The sequence below is a fragment of the Uranotaenia lowii genome, chromosome 3, assembly GCF_029784155.1.
Source record: "Uranotaenia lowii strain MFRU-FL chromosome 3, ASM2978415v1, whole genome shotgun sequence".
NCBI lineage: Eukaryota > Metazoa > Arthropoda > Insecta > Diptera > Culicidae > Uranotaenia > Uranotaenia lowii.
The window spans coordinates 101,928,770-101,945,017 of NC_073693.1; the positions used below are offsets into that span (position 1 = coordinate 101,928,770).

Here is a 16,248-nt window from a genome sequence, read left to right on the forward strand (position 1 = left end):
AATACTGCAAGAAAGCAAGAGCAGAAACTTCAAACGCGTTTTTCTCGAAAGCACATTTTTAAAGTCCGTGGACATCGTCATTTGAAAACTACTTCACCGATTCTTTTCAAATTTGGAACATATTTTCTACATATAAAATACCAGACCCCAACATTTTTCTTTTTTTTACTTTGGGGAGATTTTACAGATAAAAAATGGCGGATTTTTTCGTGAAAAATTGTAGTTTTTATTTCAAACAGCCACAAAAATTTCATAAAATTTTTTTTAAGTAAAATAAATTTTTTAAGTTAAATAAATAAAGTCCAGAAAAACATCTATTAAAAATATTCCGCTCTGATTTTTTTACTTCAGATGATTCTGTGCTGAGATACAGTGTCCACCGCAAATCTTGTTTTCTAAAAGGCATCCTCGAAAATGCTCCGTCACCGGCTCATTTTTCAATATTTTTCTACGAAAAAAAACTAAAAAATTTGAATGCATTTGTTTGAACGATAGCTCTAGAAAAAAATCGTGAAAATTGTGTCTTTTTTACCCGTTAGACCCTAACCACACCCCCCCCCCCCCCCCCCTTAAGTAATCGCCCGTTCTGGCGAGCTTAATCAATTGGAAAACAATGTTAAGCTAAAATTCTTCTTGATTTTACAATAAAATGATTAGAATTTTTTTTACTAAAAACTGTTTCAAATATATCATAAATTCGAGTCCCCTTTATAATTAAAATAAAGGGGACTCACAAGAAAAATTGGCTAGGGACTCTCAAAGGCTTAATCCGGCCCTGATGACGAGTGTATTTCCTGGGGTGCCTTGTCACAAAAAAAAAATTGGTGACGCTTTCACAAGTCGCCAGATCTATTGTCTTAAATCTCATAAATACGGAACCAATTTTTACAAACTTCTATGTGTGTGCACATATGCAGCTTTTGAGAAAACAAGCTTTCAAGTTATCGAGTTGCGTTTTTGTCCAAATGATTTTCGTAATATTGCAATTTTCGTTCAAAGTTAAAGTTGCAAAAATAGAAAAATAAAAAATTCAAAAAAAAAATCACCAAATCAAGTATGAAATTATAAGAATCGTTTTATATTATTAACTCAAAATTGATCGGTTTTGCACTTTTATCCCTAAAGCTTAAAGTGTTTGATATATGATTCACATCCATTGTTTTAAAATTAGAAAAAAAAACGCGCAAGCAGAATTTGGGCCATAATTGTCCTCTAAAAAAATTCTTCCGAATTGCGCTTTGTGACTAACGTGTTAAAGAAATGAAATTCTCTGTCAAAACTATCTTAGCTACAAGTTATACATTTTATGAGTTTGACATTTGTTACTTGAAACACTAAAGAAACCTGGGAACAAAACACAAAAACAGGTTTGTCGAGTTTTTTTTTAGGATGTTGAAAAAGAACAAACATTATTTTTTTTTTTCATCAAATAGCGGTTCTATAAATGAAACATCGATAAACGTTCTAAATCTTATAAACTCAAAAAACGTCTTATACTAATGTCAGCAGCTATTATGAATTGTAGAGTGAAATACTTATATGAAGAATATCAAGATCAAAGATTTAAAGTTTTTGGCTTTAATTTCCATCATTAGATTTCTGGCAGATAACAAATCGAAGTATATAAAGTGGTGGCTCCAGAGAGTATGGTTATTCGTTAGAGTTGTTGTAGGTTGTAGGTACGAAAAAATATTTGCAAGTGGTACCTTATTAAAGTTAGCTTCAACGTTATCAAGCTACTATTTTTTTTTTTTGCAAGACTACCATCGAAAATGCCCATAATGTGCTTTTGTAGAAAAACATTATTATTTTCAAAGGACTGTCAACATTAAGGTAAAAAAAAACAATAAAGTCAGCTTTTCGACCATGCTGAAAATAAAAGTTAAGTGAAGCTATAACAAAAGAGGAATAGCTTCTCAAGTAATGAAGTTTAATGAAGAACACATTTCGTTTTTCATACTTCAAACTCGATTTAGACAGCCCCAAGTTTTAAAAATTTGAAATTATGGTTCAAATGTTGCACTTTCAAATGTTTTCCCCCTAGGGTATGCTAGAAATCAAAACCAAAAAAGTACAAGAAACTAATATGTTGCTCTAAGCGATTCTAATCAATTATCTTTCCATCAATCTACTGTGGGGAGGCACTTGTTTTCGCATTAAATCATCCTTTTGATGACCCCTGTCTTTGTCTTGTTCTATGCTCTAGTCCTTCATGAAGCTCTTGCTCCGTTCGGGAGATTTCGTTCGTTGACCTGCTTTTTCAACCGGGGCTGTAAGTAAAGATCGTTTATGGTCGTGTATTTCCCAGCTTTCCCAGCTGTGTGGGTGTGCACACAGCAATACACCAACCCAGAATCTACTCCGAAAGCAATAGCCATCATCCATTTGATTCTGTTGCCATCGTCGTCGACGGCGTCGTCGTCATCATCTACGACGACGACGACGCGCCGTGTTGTGGCCATTTGTGCTGCACAAAAAGGTCGTTAGCTTTGTAGAGTGTGTAATTTTTTTTTTCCAACTGCTGCTCTACCTCCCCTGTTGCTGATACTTTGATATACGCCTCCCCCCAGCCCCCCGTATTCGAGCAAGGTGCAGCTGGAACAAAATGTTGTACATTTAAGCTGTTAGAAAAATATAGCTCTGCTTCTGGAATTGTTGTGGGTGTGTCCCCCTAGTATATGTGCGTCGAGCGATCGAACTCGGTGGATTGTTTATGGGTTTTTGCTTTTCTAATCATATAATTTGTGATGGCATTTCGAAATTCCGAAGGAAACAAAAATCGAAGAATGTATGCGTTAATCAATTTTAGTATAAGACTTTTAAAGACCAAGAAAGGCTATATTGAAAACGTGGTGGCTTCAGAGAGGAAGGCGTTTTTATTTGAAAGCCCTTAATGATGGTTCGCAACTGACGCTCTCGTTTCTTTAAAATGTTGAAATCTTCCATTTTCACTCATACTCAATAGTGAAATAATTTACTAAAATTAAAAATTTCACAAAATCACAGAACAAATCGATTCGTCTGTGATATCACTTTACTTGGTCTGAAGCAAAAGGAATTCAACCAATCAATACAGTCCGACACAAAAACAGACTGAATCACTTATTTGATTCACTTCTCAAACACAATCTGACTGACTAAATTTCAGACCGAAATTTGACTCAAAACTTAATGGATTTACTCCAGCGTAAATGAAAAAACACCTCAAGAAATCTCACAATTTGAAAACATCAATACTCAAATACTCTTGATCTTTCAGTTTTATTTTTCATCTAAAAAAATTCGAAATAACGAACTAATAACAACCATCGACATGCGCTACTTATCCGTATTTTCCAGAGGAGGTCTTTTATTTCGGCCCCATACGTTGGAGGATCGGTTCCGAACCCTTAGATAGGCAGATAGATTAATTCACTTTCGCAGTAGGTTGAGAACTTCAATTGTAGATTATTATCTAACATTTAAACAGCAATCGACCTTGAAAGCTTATAAGTCCAAAAATATGACAAAACAAATATTGAGAAAATAATAATGATTGATTTATTGATAATAGATTGAGGAGTCTCTCTAAACTTGAAAGTTCATTGATTTTTTGCGAAAAATGGAAATTGAAAAGTTTGAAATTCATTCTTATCTCACATTTCTAAAAATTGTTCTTTGAATTAAATTTTAACATCTCTTAAAATAAATGATTCCCTTCATGGAATTTCGAACCATGTTTACACCTACTCTCTGGAGCCACCAGGAATCTTGATTTGAAGCATTACGATCAGTGACTTAAACTGAATAATCTGGATCATGGTAAGATTTTAAATTGGAGTCAGAACCAGGTAGAAGAGCAAGATAGGGAATAGAACCAAGATCAGGATCAGAATCTAGATCTGAATCAAGAATCACTATACGGATATTTCATGAAAATAAAATTGAAGATTTAATATTAATTTTAAGTTTATCATATGACATTAATTCTCATCCTAATTTTGATCAAGATCCATAATTATTCTCAGTGTCGGAGAAACAAGCTGAACACCCTTAAATTTCTTTATTCTTCTATATGGCGCACAGTGGGGCAGAACAGGCTTTGTGCATCGTAACTTCCTTAAATCAGCTCATAGAGGTTTGATGTCTTCGGGTGAAATATTCTCGATAATAAATACTATCTTAACGAAAAGTTGATGATATTCTAGCTCAATATTTGAACTCATTTTCATTTCTTCGTAATCATTTCATCAATTGAAAATATACGTCGGGAAAATTTTGATAAGTTTACCTTATCTTGATTACAATAATTCCAAAATTAATAAAAAATACATGTTTGACAATTTTCAAAATTGACGATTAAAATACGTCCTACCTAACGCATTATTCGCGAGAATAATTCATCGGGTGGTTCCATCAATTCTTATCTTTAAGTATAGTGTAAAAACACGTTTTCATTCAATTCAACCAAATTTCGTCCACACTCATCAATTCCAAAAGTTGAAGAGATTTAACGATCTTCAGGGAATAAAATTTTTATTTGAAAATTTGGAGTATTACTGAGAAAATGTTAAACTTCTTGATAAACACAAAAAAAAAACATACCTAACAAAAAATTGAATACCTTCATTGATAAGCGAGAGTTAGCTTCAACTATTTGTTTTTAAAAAAAATTGAAACTTAGTTCCATTATTAAATATTAACTTGTTGCGAAATTTTGCTAAAAAAAAGAATACTTTGAGATGTTTGAAATTTGTGAAAATTTGTGATTTTTCATGTCAAGCTATTCATGCTTTAACTATCACAATAAATTTTGTAAGTAAAATATCTTCAAAGTAAGTAAAAATTGATGAAATTTTAAAAAAAAGTATTAAACAGATCATTTTCTTCAGAGCAATAAAGATCTATCTTATTATTTCCTCATTTTTTTTTTTAATTACTTACCCTAACCTCCCCTACTAAAAAATGATTTTTTTAAAATTCTCAAAAGATTTGAGATGGGATATCAATCTCGTTAAGCTTAAACAGATCATTTTCTTCAGAGCAATAAAGATCTATCTTATTATTTCCTCATTTTTTTTTAATTACTTACCCCAAACTCCCCTACTAAAAAATGAATTTTTTAAAATTCTTAAAAGATTTGAGATGGGATATCAATTTCGTTTCCAAAAATATAAATATGAAAATTTTAATCCATTAAATGAACCATGAAACAACTTTTAAGGTTCTGCTCTACCGTTTGGCGGTAGCACAGAAAAAATATTTTTAGGCGTGCGGTGATTGTTTTTTTTTTTTTGGAAATAAAAATTCAATATCTGCATATATCATTTATGTTCCATACTATTTTTAAATTGTCTTAAATAATTTTAAACACATATTAACCCTCACACATCCCAGAAATTTTTACCCCTTACAGTCTCTGGGGTGTCAATTTGACACTCCCGACTAAAACCAATATTTCTTTTTTTTTTTCAACCGATTTTCACAAAAATGATATTTTTGGAAACCTCGTAATTTAACTCAAATATGTTTTTCAGACAATATTAAGCAACAACACTTCAGTTTCCCGTTATTCAAAGTCTAAAAATAAAAATCCGAAAAAACATGCAGCGGAATAAAGCTTGTATATCAGCTACGGAATGCTCAAAGGAAACTTCACTAAATTTTCAAATAAGCTGAAGTAAGAAGATAAATTGCACACACGGAGGTATTTTCTATGAAATTTTTTAAGACCATGACCACAATAAATCTGAAAAAGTGGTACTTTTCAATCAATGAACAATAAAAATAGACAAACCAGATAAATTTTGGAATGAGGATTGGAAAAAAAAGGTAGCTGTTCTTGAAACTTTTTGTCAATTTTCAATTTCTCAGTTTTTTTTTTTTTTTGCATTTAAAATTCCACTTTCTATGGAATTTTGAGTATATTCACGCAGCATTTCCGCAATAAATTTATATTTACCCGAAAGCCAATTTCAACCCGATTCTAGGGGAATAGTTACATAAGCGCTGTGAAAATCTTGCGTGAATATAATCGAAACCCAGTGAAAAGTTGAATTTTATATGCAAGAAAATATTTCTTCTGAAAATTCGACAAAATTTCTGTGTTACATTTTAAGTTAATCTTAAGATGCAAAAATGTACCAAATGACGTCAACTTTTCAATCCTCCTTTAAAAATTTATCTGGTGTGACTTAAACAATTTTGACAGTTCATTGATTGAAAAGTACGGTTTTGATTTGCTTGGTTGCTTGAGTTGTTCTTGATTTTCAGTTTGGATCATCATTGGTATGGAATCCTGCTTCGAACCTGGGTGTTATATTTCAATCTAAAATGTGATGATTTTTTCATATTCGAAACTTATAATTGAAAAAAATTCGAACCATTTTAAAGATTTGGATCTAAAATTTTTATCCTGAAACATAAGAAAGTTTCATGAGTCTATAATTGACAAATGTGAAACAATTTCATCATTCGTAATTTTACGTAAATTTAAAAGTTCAATTACAAATAAATAATTGAAAAAAATTATATTGAAAACCATAAGTTCAGAATCAATTAAACGATTTCTGGTTGAGGGTTCTGATACAAATTTCGCTTTTTGGTTTCAAATTCGTAGGTTTTCTTATCTGTAATTTAAATTAAGGATTTGATTTTGGCATGAAAATGCAGAATTCAGACTTTTACCTAAAATCCAAGGTTCAGATCTTGCTCAAATTCAAGTTTTATAATCAATATTCAATTCAAATTGATGGAGATCGCAGTTTCATAACTTTGATTCTTGATTCAATATATTAAATTCCATCAAAGTCAGTTTAGAAACACAAACCGGCGAAAATCACATACAAAAGATAAAATCTAGATTCATTTAAAAAAAATTGTTTTTGAAAATTTGGATTTTAATTTTGAAATCTTTAATTACAGGAATTATCAAGTATAAACAATAAATAAATGATAAGCTTTGAACTTGTTTTCACCCTCAAATGAAAATTCAGCTTGAAATTTTATTTCACATTGTTTACATATATTGCAGATTTTTTCAAAATCAATGGTTCTGTCTAAAATCTTAAATTTTAATCGATTTTACAAGAGTCGAAAATAAACCTTATTTGAACCACAAACCAAATTTTTTACTTTTAATTCCTGATATTTGATACATTTTCACCCATGCATAAAATAGTTATGCTTGTGGTTCTAAAGAATTAGTTTACAAATGTTAGTGAGTAAAAAAAATTTTTTTTCTGAATGAAGCGTTCAAACATTTTTTTTTTTGTTCCATTTAAAGTCGTTTCTAAATCATTGAGCCATTCACAAATTTTATCAACGATGCAGTTGATAAACAAATCTGAAACAACTGTGTTCGATGTTTACTCTAGGGCTCAAACTCACGACCATCAGCTAAGGGAGCAACTGATTTTTCAAATGAGCTATATCACAAATCTCTATACTTTTTAAAGCTGCATAAAAAAAAATCGGCACCTCCTAGGACTTAATTCCAATCATATATAGCTTTAAATGCTAAATAACGTTAGCTGTTAATGTGTACTTAATACAAATACATTATTTCACTTGTGTATGCATGGGCTTATGATATAGCTCAGTTGGCAAGTCTGTTGTCTCCTGAGCCGATGTCCGAGAGTTCGAGCCCAAGAGCAAACCTCGAACACAGTTGTACCGAATAAGTTTTTCAATAACGATCCACCAACTGCAACGTTGATAAAGTCGCGAATGCCATAAAGATGGTAAAACGACTATAATCGAAACAAAAAAAAAACTTGTGTATGCATTGTTCAAGGAAAATGTTATTGAAAAAAAATGTCATCAAAACTCCTCCCAAGAGCCGTTACTTCCTACGGCTCTGCTTGTGTGCAACGTATAGCTTCTAACTTCAGCTTTTTTGGATACTAAGTGATGTTTTTTTTAGCAATCCCTAGCTGATCTACAGTCTCTTTTCCGAAGCATGTTTTTTCGGATTAGTTTTCTTAGACTTTAAATAACGGAAAACTGAAGTGTTGTAGCTGAATATCGAATGAACATATTTGAGTTACAAAACAAGGTCTCCAAAATATCATTTTTGTAAACATCGATTGAGAAACAAGATAAAATAGCGGTTTTAAGCGAAGAGTGTCAAACTAACACTCAAGGTCTGAAACTTCTTGGGCTTTCAGGGTGCGTTCATAACAAAAGTAAAAATGCAAAATTAAAGATTTCAAAAATTCAATGAGGGTCCCGAACAATTTTTTTTTATTTAGATGCACACAAAAAAGTTACAAGTTAGTGTCAACACTCAAGAGCGGTTTAAAGTTAAGCAATCCCTAGATTGAACATCAAAAAATAAAACAGTTCTAGTTACAAACGCTCAAAATTGGTATTCAGTTTATTAATTCAATGGAAAAACTCACATTACCTTGTGAACATCTCCTGAAGCAATGTTTGTCATTGGGGCACATTTCAAACAATGGCAAAACAAACGGAAGAAAAACTTTCCTCAAAACACCGCTGATGAATCTCAAAATTGTTCATTCCAATTTCATAACTTTCATGATCCGCGTTGGGACAAACTCTTGTTGGTCGCGTCCAATGAAAACAAATTTCGAGATGGAGATGAGAGGAAAAAAAAAAACAACTCTTCAACGTCCATAATCCATTAAGACGCGCTCGTTCCCCGATGTGGACACACACCCACACACACACATACACAATCAGCATCCAGCGCAGAGTTCGTCCATCGTGGCAAGAAACTTTTGCGATTCTTCCCCCCTCTCTGTTCCTCCCTTTAGTCTACCTACCTTTGGCGACTGCCATCGACAGCACAGACAGATAACCTGGCTGGCTGGCTGGCAGCTGTTGGTCAATTTTAAATTCAATTTTCCTGATTTAAAATACTTTCGTCGTTTGGCGCCCCGCTAACATGGCCGGCCATGAAGATGTGGAAGATTTCGCGTTTCCGAGATTCCTGATTCCAGAATCACTGACGACGTCGTCGTCGTCGTCGTCGTGACTAAAGTACATTTGGAGAATAAAAAGATGGCGTGGTGGAGTGCAGCTGGATAAAAGAATCCGGTCTCCAAGAATTCGAGCGTAAAATGATTCTCTGGAATCGAGTTGATGTTGAATATATTAATCCAATTTTGTGTAAGGCAAAAAAACGTTCGCATGGTGGCGAAGAAGAACCATTTTGGGGCAAAACCATTACCAGGAAGTTTATCAGGTTTGTACTGTTTTATCAGAATGCTATACAAGCAATATTGCTCCTAGTCAAAAAATAAAATACTTTGATTAAAAATTATGAATTCCACATAAACTTATAAACCCTCCAGAAGAATTGTTCTTAATACATCCAAAACTTATTCTTTGTATTTTTTTTAAGACATACACCATCTTAGCCGATTTAGGCTTTACAGACTGACTAAAAGACGTGGACAACTTATGATTAACATTTTACACCCAGTACCGAGATGGGAATCGAACCAAAAGACATTTTAATTTTTTTTTTTTTGGCCGAAAGCTGAAAATCAGTCACTGTAGGGGCATAAACAGAACCCCCCCCCCCCCCCCCTGGGGTAGTATAATCGCCATTAATCGGGGCACGATGAGCGTTTTCTGACGTAGAATCAAGTAGCAAATTCAACTCGATCAAGTCAACTGAAACTATTTTCAACTCTAAACATTATTGATTGTTTTTCTGCTTTTCAACTATTTTCTCAATTAAAGAGCGAACACGAAATTATTGCGACACCGAAAATGCCATGCCAATTTTCTTATAATGTTTAGAATCAAACCAAAATTTCAGGGTAGTTTTATACATACATTTACTTCAAAAATCAAAAGAAAAATAGTCGATGGAGCCTTAAGTGCAAAATTGATCGCATTTTCGCTCGATGCCCTCCATCAAAGTCTTAACAGTTCAGTTTAAGTTTAAACAATAAGGCCGGAACAAATTTCAAATCCTTCTTTTGTCACTCGGAGTTGGGACATCGCGAGGGGGGGGACAATAAAAAATAATGCGAAAAACAAATAAATTGGAATAAATTGCACGGAAGCTTGTATGCAACAAAATTTCATATTACATTGTTGCACAAAACCTATAAATCAAGTAATTTTTTATCGAATAATTCAATGAAATCAAGAAAACAAAAGGTGAAATAACTCCCATCTTCTAAAATTTAATTTTTAGTCTTGTAAACTTTCAGATATTGGAATTTTTTATAGGAATTTACATAAATTACTTCAAACTTTATTTATTTCCCTTTCGAATTTTTGGAAATTTCGAAGGGGGGGGGGGGGGGGGTAACAAAAGAAGAAATTGATATTTGTTCCAGCCTAAGTAGCTACTTGAAAGCAAGTGATAAATATTGTAATTAGGAATTTAAAATTTTTAATTTTTTTTTTTATAATTCTAAAACGGTTTTACAAAATCAGCCATTTCTATAACAAAAATGCAAAAAGTGGTGTTTTCGAACTGTCAAATTATAGGTATTTAAAATAAAAACTTTTTGAAATTTGTCCACCTTAACATCCGTGGAGGGGGGTAGAGGTTTGCCAAATGTCCACGCTTGTCCTCGGAGGGGAAGGAGGGGGTCAAAAATCTCATTTTTCTGTCCACCTAGTATCTGAACGGCCCCTTTTTAGTTTTTTTTTTCATTTTCTTTTCATGTTCTTCTCGTCTTTGAATGTCTTCTTGCTCCTCCGAAGTTCCCGCTATATTATTGCCCAGTACTGCTCCACCGGGCGCAGCTCCGGAAAGTTTGGCGTGTTTATGTCCTTTGGAACAAAATGGATAGAATTGGCCTCATACCACTCCAGGACAATTTAAGAATAGTGGCATGATGCAAAATCTGGCCAAAACAGCGAAGCTACGTCGTGCTGCTGCAAGAACGGAAAAAGGCGCTTCTTGAGGCACTTAGATTTGTAGATCTCAACATTTACTGTGCCCTTTGTCACGAAAGGCTCACTCCTCAGTCCGCAAGAGTAGATGGTCTGCCAAACGAGATATTTGGAGGCGAACTTAGAAATTTTCTTCTTCTTAAATTTGCCGTCCACATCCGCTCTTGCCGTTAAAAAACTTCAACCCCGAAGTTTGCTTGGAATCGGCTTTTATATACGTTTCGTCGTCCATCACACAACAGCAATATTTTGTCATCATCTTGTCGCAGAGCTTCCGTGCCCGAGTTTTAGCCGTCGATTGTTGCCGCTCATCGCTGTTTAGGAAGTTCTGTACCTTGTATGTATGTATTACAGTTCTCTTCTTTGCAATCTGGTCGTAGCTCTGGGACATGCCGATCTTTTTTAGCCAAATCACGGCTTGAGACATTAGGATTTGCTTTAATCATCCGCTTCATCTTTCCCTCCGTCTTTTTGTTTTCCGGTCCCAGTTTTCTTCCAGCTCCTTTGCCATGGTTCAACGTCAACTGCTCCTGGAACCGCTTAAACACTCTGGAGACGGTTGAATAGTGAATGTTCAATATTTTTCCCAACTGCCGGTGCGACAGGACAGAAAATTCCAGGTGTTTGGAAAGAATTTGTTCTCTCGACATTTTTTTTCTCTCGACAATTTTTGTTGAATCGAAATACACGACTTCGAGTTTGACAGCATGTGAACAATACACATCAATCAGAAAGTGTGAAAAATTTGGTTGATTTTTACCCAATGGTAAAAAAGTTATGCTCTGTTGAATGTGTCGCATTAATTTCGTGTGCGCCCTTTAATATTATCAAGCTAATTCGTTAAACTGGGTTGTTTTGTTCGGCATCGAAAAATATTAAAATTTCTACATTTATTGCTCGATTTTTAAATTTCATATAAAAATAAAAAACTTTTAAAAACTAGCTTAAGATGCGCGAAATTATGTCATCATTATTTTGTTTTCATTAAAAGATTACTTAATTACAATACAATAAATAAAAAATTGATTAAGTATGGTGTTATTTAAATGTTGCATCAAACCCCGCTGTTGCATGATGCCCCGTTTGACGGTACTTAAAAATTACGCAACAAATCATGGATGAATTTTAAACCAAAACAAAGATTTGGGCCCAGGGTTTGAAAAATTAAAAAATGACCTCAAATAGACTCAGTATGATAGAACATACTTATTCGATATAAGGGTGTTTTTTAGGATCACTGTTGCCATTAAAATTGGACCTCGCAGCCATTTCTTTTCAAATTCATAATTCATCCCTACTTAAACTGAAATAAATAAATTTAAGAATAGTCCCCTTCGAGTTTCAACAAGTTTTTTTACACTTTTTGTACCTCCTTTGAAGGCAAAACTATCTTGGAAAACAAAAAAAAAAATCTCCAAACTGTGAACAACAAATTTCCGCCATTCATAATCAGCATCCGGGTGATGGCCGTTGTTTGGGTGCAAAAATTGGATTCAGAGATGTGAAAAATCTGATTAACCTGAAAAATCTCTCCATGAAATCTCAACATTTCTAGCTAGAAGCTAAACTTTTATCTTCTCTACCATTTTTTTTCTCCCTCTGACCAAATTCTTGGCTTAGCAACCAGAAACCTGCATCTCGTTGGGATCCATCATTCTTCCCAACTACGTCTGCTGCTGGTCTTGGTTAGGACAACTTTAGGACGCTTTTTATTATAAATTCTCACAAAATCTTCATTTTTTTTTTTTTGAAGGACCAACGATGGTTTCGGTCGGTGTTGGTGCATAACTAGTGGTGCATGTGTACTTATTTTTTTGAGCTCCTGCTGTGCCGTGCCAGCATCTGGTCTCCTTTTGGTAACTGATTTATTTTTCTCACCTTTTGCAGATGACATTACCCTGCCGACGTCTCCAGCCCCATTCCGGATGGCGCAAGTGGAAAAGCTGCACCTCCCGGAGGGAAGAAGTTCCAGCTTTGCGGATGTTAGTTTGCCGAGCTTCTACTTGCAGTCCACCAAGCGTCGACTTGATGGTTCCAGTGACGAACTTTATGGTGGTGGCGGGAAAAATGTTTGAAATTGTATGCAGTTGGATGATTGGGGTTCCCAAGGGTTTATTACAGGTTTGTTAGATTACTATTGTATTTTTAAGAGTTCTTCTTCATGATATATCTATGGAATTTGAAACATTATAGATGTGTCTTAGAATGTTTCACTAAGATTGAATCAAAGCAATCGAAAGATTCCTTTTAATTCAACCACGGTGAATGAAAAGTTCATATACCGGTATTTTGATAGCAACTTACAACCTTCATCAGTGAGCGTTTTCGATTAATCATCGGTATCAATCGAAAACGCTCACTGAGGGAGGTAGTAAGTTTCTTTTATTTATTTATTTATTTATTCATTTCGTCAATCGTAACGTAGACTAGTTTGATACATGTGCATTTCCTTAAGAATTGGTTTAAGCAGTGTCTGCTTAACAATTTCTCCTTAAGAGTTAAGATTTCTTCGATTAAAATATTGTTTGAGTTTTTGCCGAGACATTGTAAAGTCAATGGTTTCGCAGTGTTGATTGTAAGAGGCCATCATGCGATTTATGGGCCCGTTTTTCGCGTAGTTTGTGCGAAAGTGATTAATGAAAAATAAATTTCGATTTCGGAGGTGCCGAGAAGGTGCATAAAAGTTTAATTTTGATAGAATTTCTTTTGAGTCAATACGCTGCGAAACAATATCGTTTACAAATGAAACCATTGCATATTCACGGCGTTCTTTTAGTGTTTGTATGTCAATGAGCATGCAGCGCGCTTTATATGATGGAAGTGGAAATGATGTCCAACCTAATTTACGAAGGGCATATAGAAGAAATTGCTTTTGTACTGATTCTATCCTTTCTTCGTGTGAAATTGAATAAGGAGACCAAACAACGCTGCAATATTCCAGTAAAGACCTTACATAGGTATAGTGTTTTTATTGTGTATGGGTCTTGAAAATTAAAGCAAAGGCGCTTAATAAAGCCCAGCATGTTATTTGCCCTATGGATGATAGTATTGTAATGGTCTGTGAAAGTAAGTTTAGGGTCTAAGATAATTCCTAAATCCCTAACTCGTTCACATTTTTCTACATTCTGATCTCCTAATGTAATTGTGATGTTTGGTGTTGTTCTTTTTCTGCTAAATGATATTAAATTGCATTTTTTTATATTGAGCTTCAGAAGATTTTTTTTGCACCACAGGTAGAAAATGTGAATTTCATTCTGGAACATGCTGATGTCTTCTTCATTTCTTATTTCCAAATAGAGCTTCATGTCGTCGGCATAAATGAGCATTTTGAGATTTTTGAGAATAAAGGAAATGTCGTTTACATAAAGTATGAAAAGTAGAGGTCCTAAATGAGATCCTTGCGGAACTCCTGAAGTGACTTGAATAGGGAGCGATTTCTTTCCATTGAAATTTATTATTTGTTGGCGATGATTCAAGCCATTTCAGGAGTTTAGATTTTATTCCAATTTTTTGTAATTTGAAAAGAAGCATTGGTATGTCTATGTGATCAAATGCCTTACTAAAGTCTGTATAAAGAGCTTCCACATGGTTGCCATTATCCATTGCATTCAATGAAAAGTCTATAAATTCAATTAAATTAGTTGAGGTTGAACGGCCTTTGAAAAAGCGATGTTGCCTGTCAGTTATTCGGTTTTTAATTTGTTTTTTCGAGGTGAATTTTTCGGCTATCAGTCAACTTAAATAGCAAAGACGACTATTTATTTAAGATCCCTTAAATAAATAGTCGTCTTTGCTATTTAAGTTGACTGATAGCCGAAAAATTTACCTCGAAAAAACATATTTAACAGTCGAAAATCGATACCGTTTTTAATTTGGGAAAATAATTTTTCGTTTATAATTGTTTCAAAAAGCTTCGGAATGCAAGAGATAATGGCTATTCCGCGATAATTTCGAATGTCAGACTTTCGACCAGATTTGAATATAGGCACTAAAAATGAGCTTTTCCAAATTTTAGGAAAATTTCCTGATTCCAATGACATATTGAAAAGCCAAAACAATGGAGCTGTCAGTTCCATTGCCAAACTTTTCATGAATACAGGAGGTATTCCGTCTGGTCCGTCTAGATTTTTAAGTCCTTGCAGAATATCCTGCACATGAACTTGATTAATGCTAATGTCCCTTGAGAATTCTGGAAAAATGAAAAATAATCGCGATCACGATCTTCGTCATTAAATGTCGTATAAATTTCTTGAAAGAAATTTGCAAAAAGATTGCAAACTTGCTCCGAGTTATCACCGACATGTTCATCAAGGTGCATTCTTGACGGAAAATTCCCAGATTTCAACTTCGTTTTGACGTAGTTTGAAAAATTTCTTTGGACAAGTTTTTATTTCAAGTTCAGTTTTCTCATTATATTCTTCAAATGCGTTGCTAATGACCAAGTTCAGTTGATCGCATAAGTTCAAATACGATGCTAAATTTTCATTAGTATTGTGTTTTTTGTAAAATTTGTGTGCTTTTTGTTTCCGATTCTTTAAGTTCATGATTTGTCTGTTGAACCAGACCGGGTACTTCGAGTTTCGGTGACGTCTTCTTTTCTTCAATGGTGTTTCTTGTGAGATAATTCCAAATAAAATTTTGTAAAAGACGTCAACAGCAGTTTCCAAATTTCCTTCATGCCTAAAAAATTTCTTGCCAATTGACACTGTTTAATCTATTCTTAATGTTTTCATAATTTGCAGATTGGTATTCAAAGACTTCTTCATATTCGCAGTCGTTGGGTCTTTGATGCTCATGTATAAATATGGAATATTCAATCACCGTATGAAACGCCTCGTTTTTCCATAAAGGGTTTTGCGCTTCAATTACGCAAAAATCTTCATAAATGTTTGTTAGTAAAAGGTCTAAATAGCAATTTTGCTAGTTTTTTATGTGATTAATTTGATTCAATCCCAAATTAGCAATTTTGTCAAAAATGAACTGCAAAGTTTCATTATCCCCAACGTTGCTATCGAAATACCGGTATATGAACTTTTCATTTACCATGGTTAAATTAAAAGGAATCTTTCGATTGCTTTGATTCAGTCAACACAATAGAATCACTAAGATTTTTAGTCCAACATTTTAAAACATTATTTTTAGAGCGCCGATGTGGTCTAGCGGATAGGCTGGCGCGAGTCTGGTTTTGGTATGCCAGGCGTACTGGATCCGATTCCCGGTATCGGCAAGAAAACTTTTGGGTTCAAATCCCATAAGTGGCCGACAGTTTTGATTGACTATATAATAAGAATGTTCAATCAGTTGCCAGCTGGCCAGGTATATACACGGATGCCGGAATACCTGTAAGTAAACCAGCCCACCTGATTGACTCGTTCTTCCAAA

General features: G+C 34.0%; 2 protein-coding genes across 13 annotated transcripts in view; one reads left to right on the forward strand and one right to left on the reverse strand.

Moving 5' to 3' along the window:
- Positions 1-12,969, forward strand: part of LOC129757024 (uncharacterized) — a 259,813-nt gene extending 246,844 nt beyond the window's left edge. The window contains exon 12 of the mRNA XM_055754109.1: positions 12,754-12,969. Within this exon, the coding sequence (XP_055610084.1) occupies positions 12,754-12,941 (188 nt within the window). The 3' untranslated portion in view covers positions 12,942-12,969. The remainder of the gene's footprint in view (positions 1-12,753) is intronic.
- Positions 1-16,248, reverse strand: part of LOC129757026 (glucose transporter type 1) — an 875,183-nt gene that overhangs the window by 718,127 nt on the left and 140,808 nt on the right. The gene's annotated exons all lie outside the window — the stretch shown is intronic.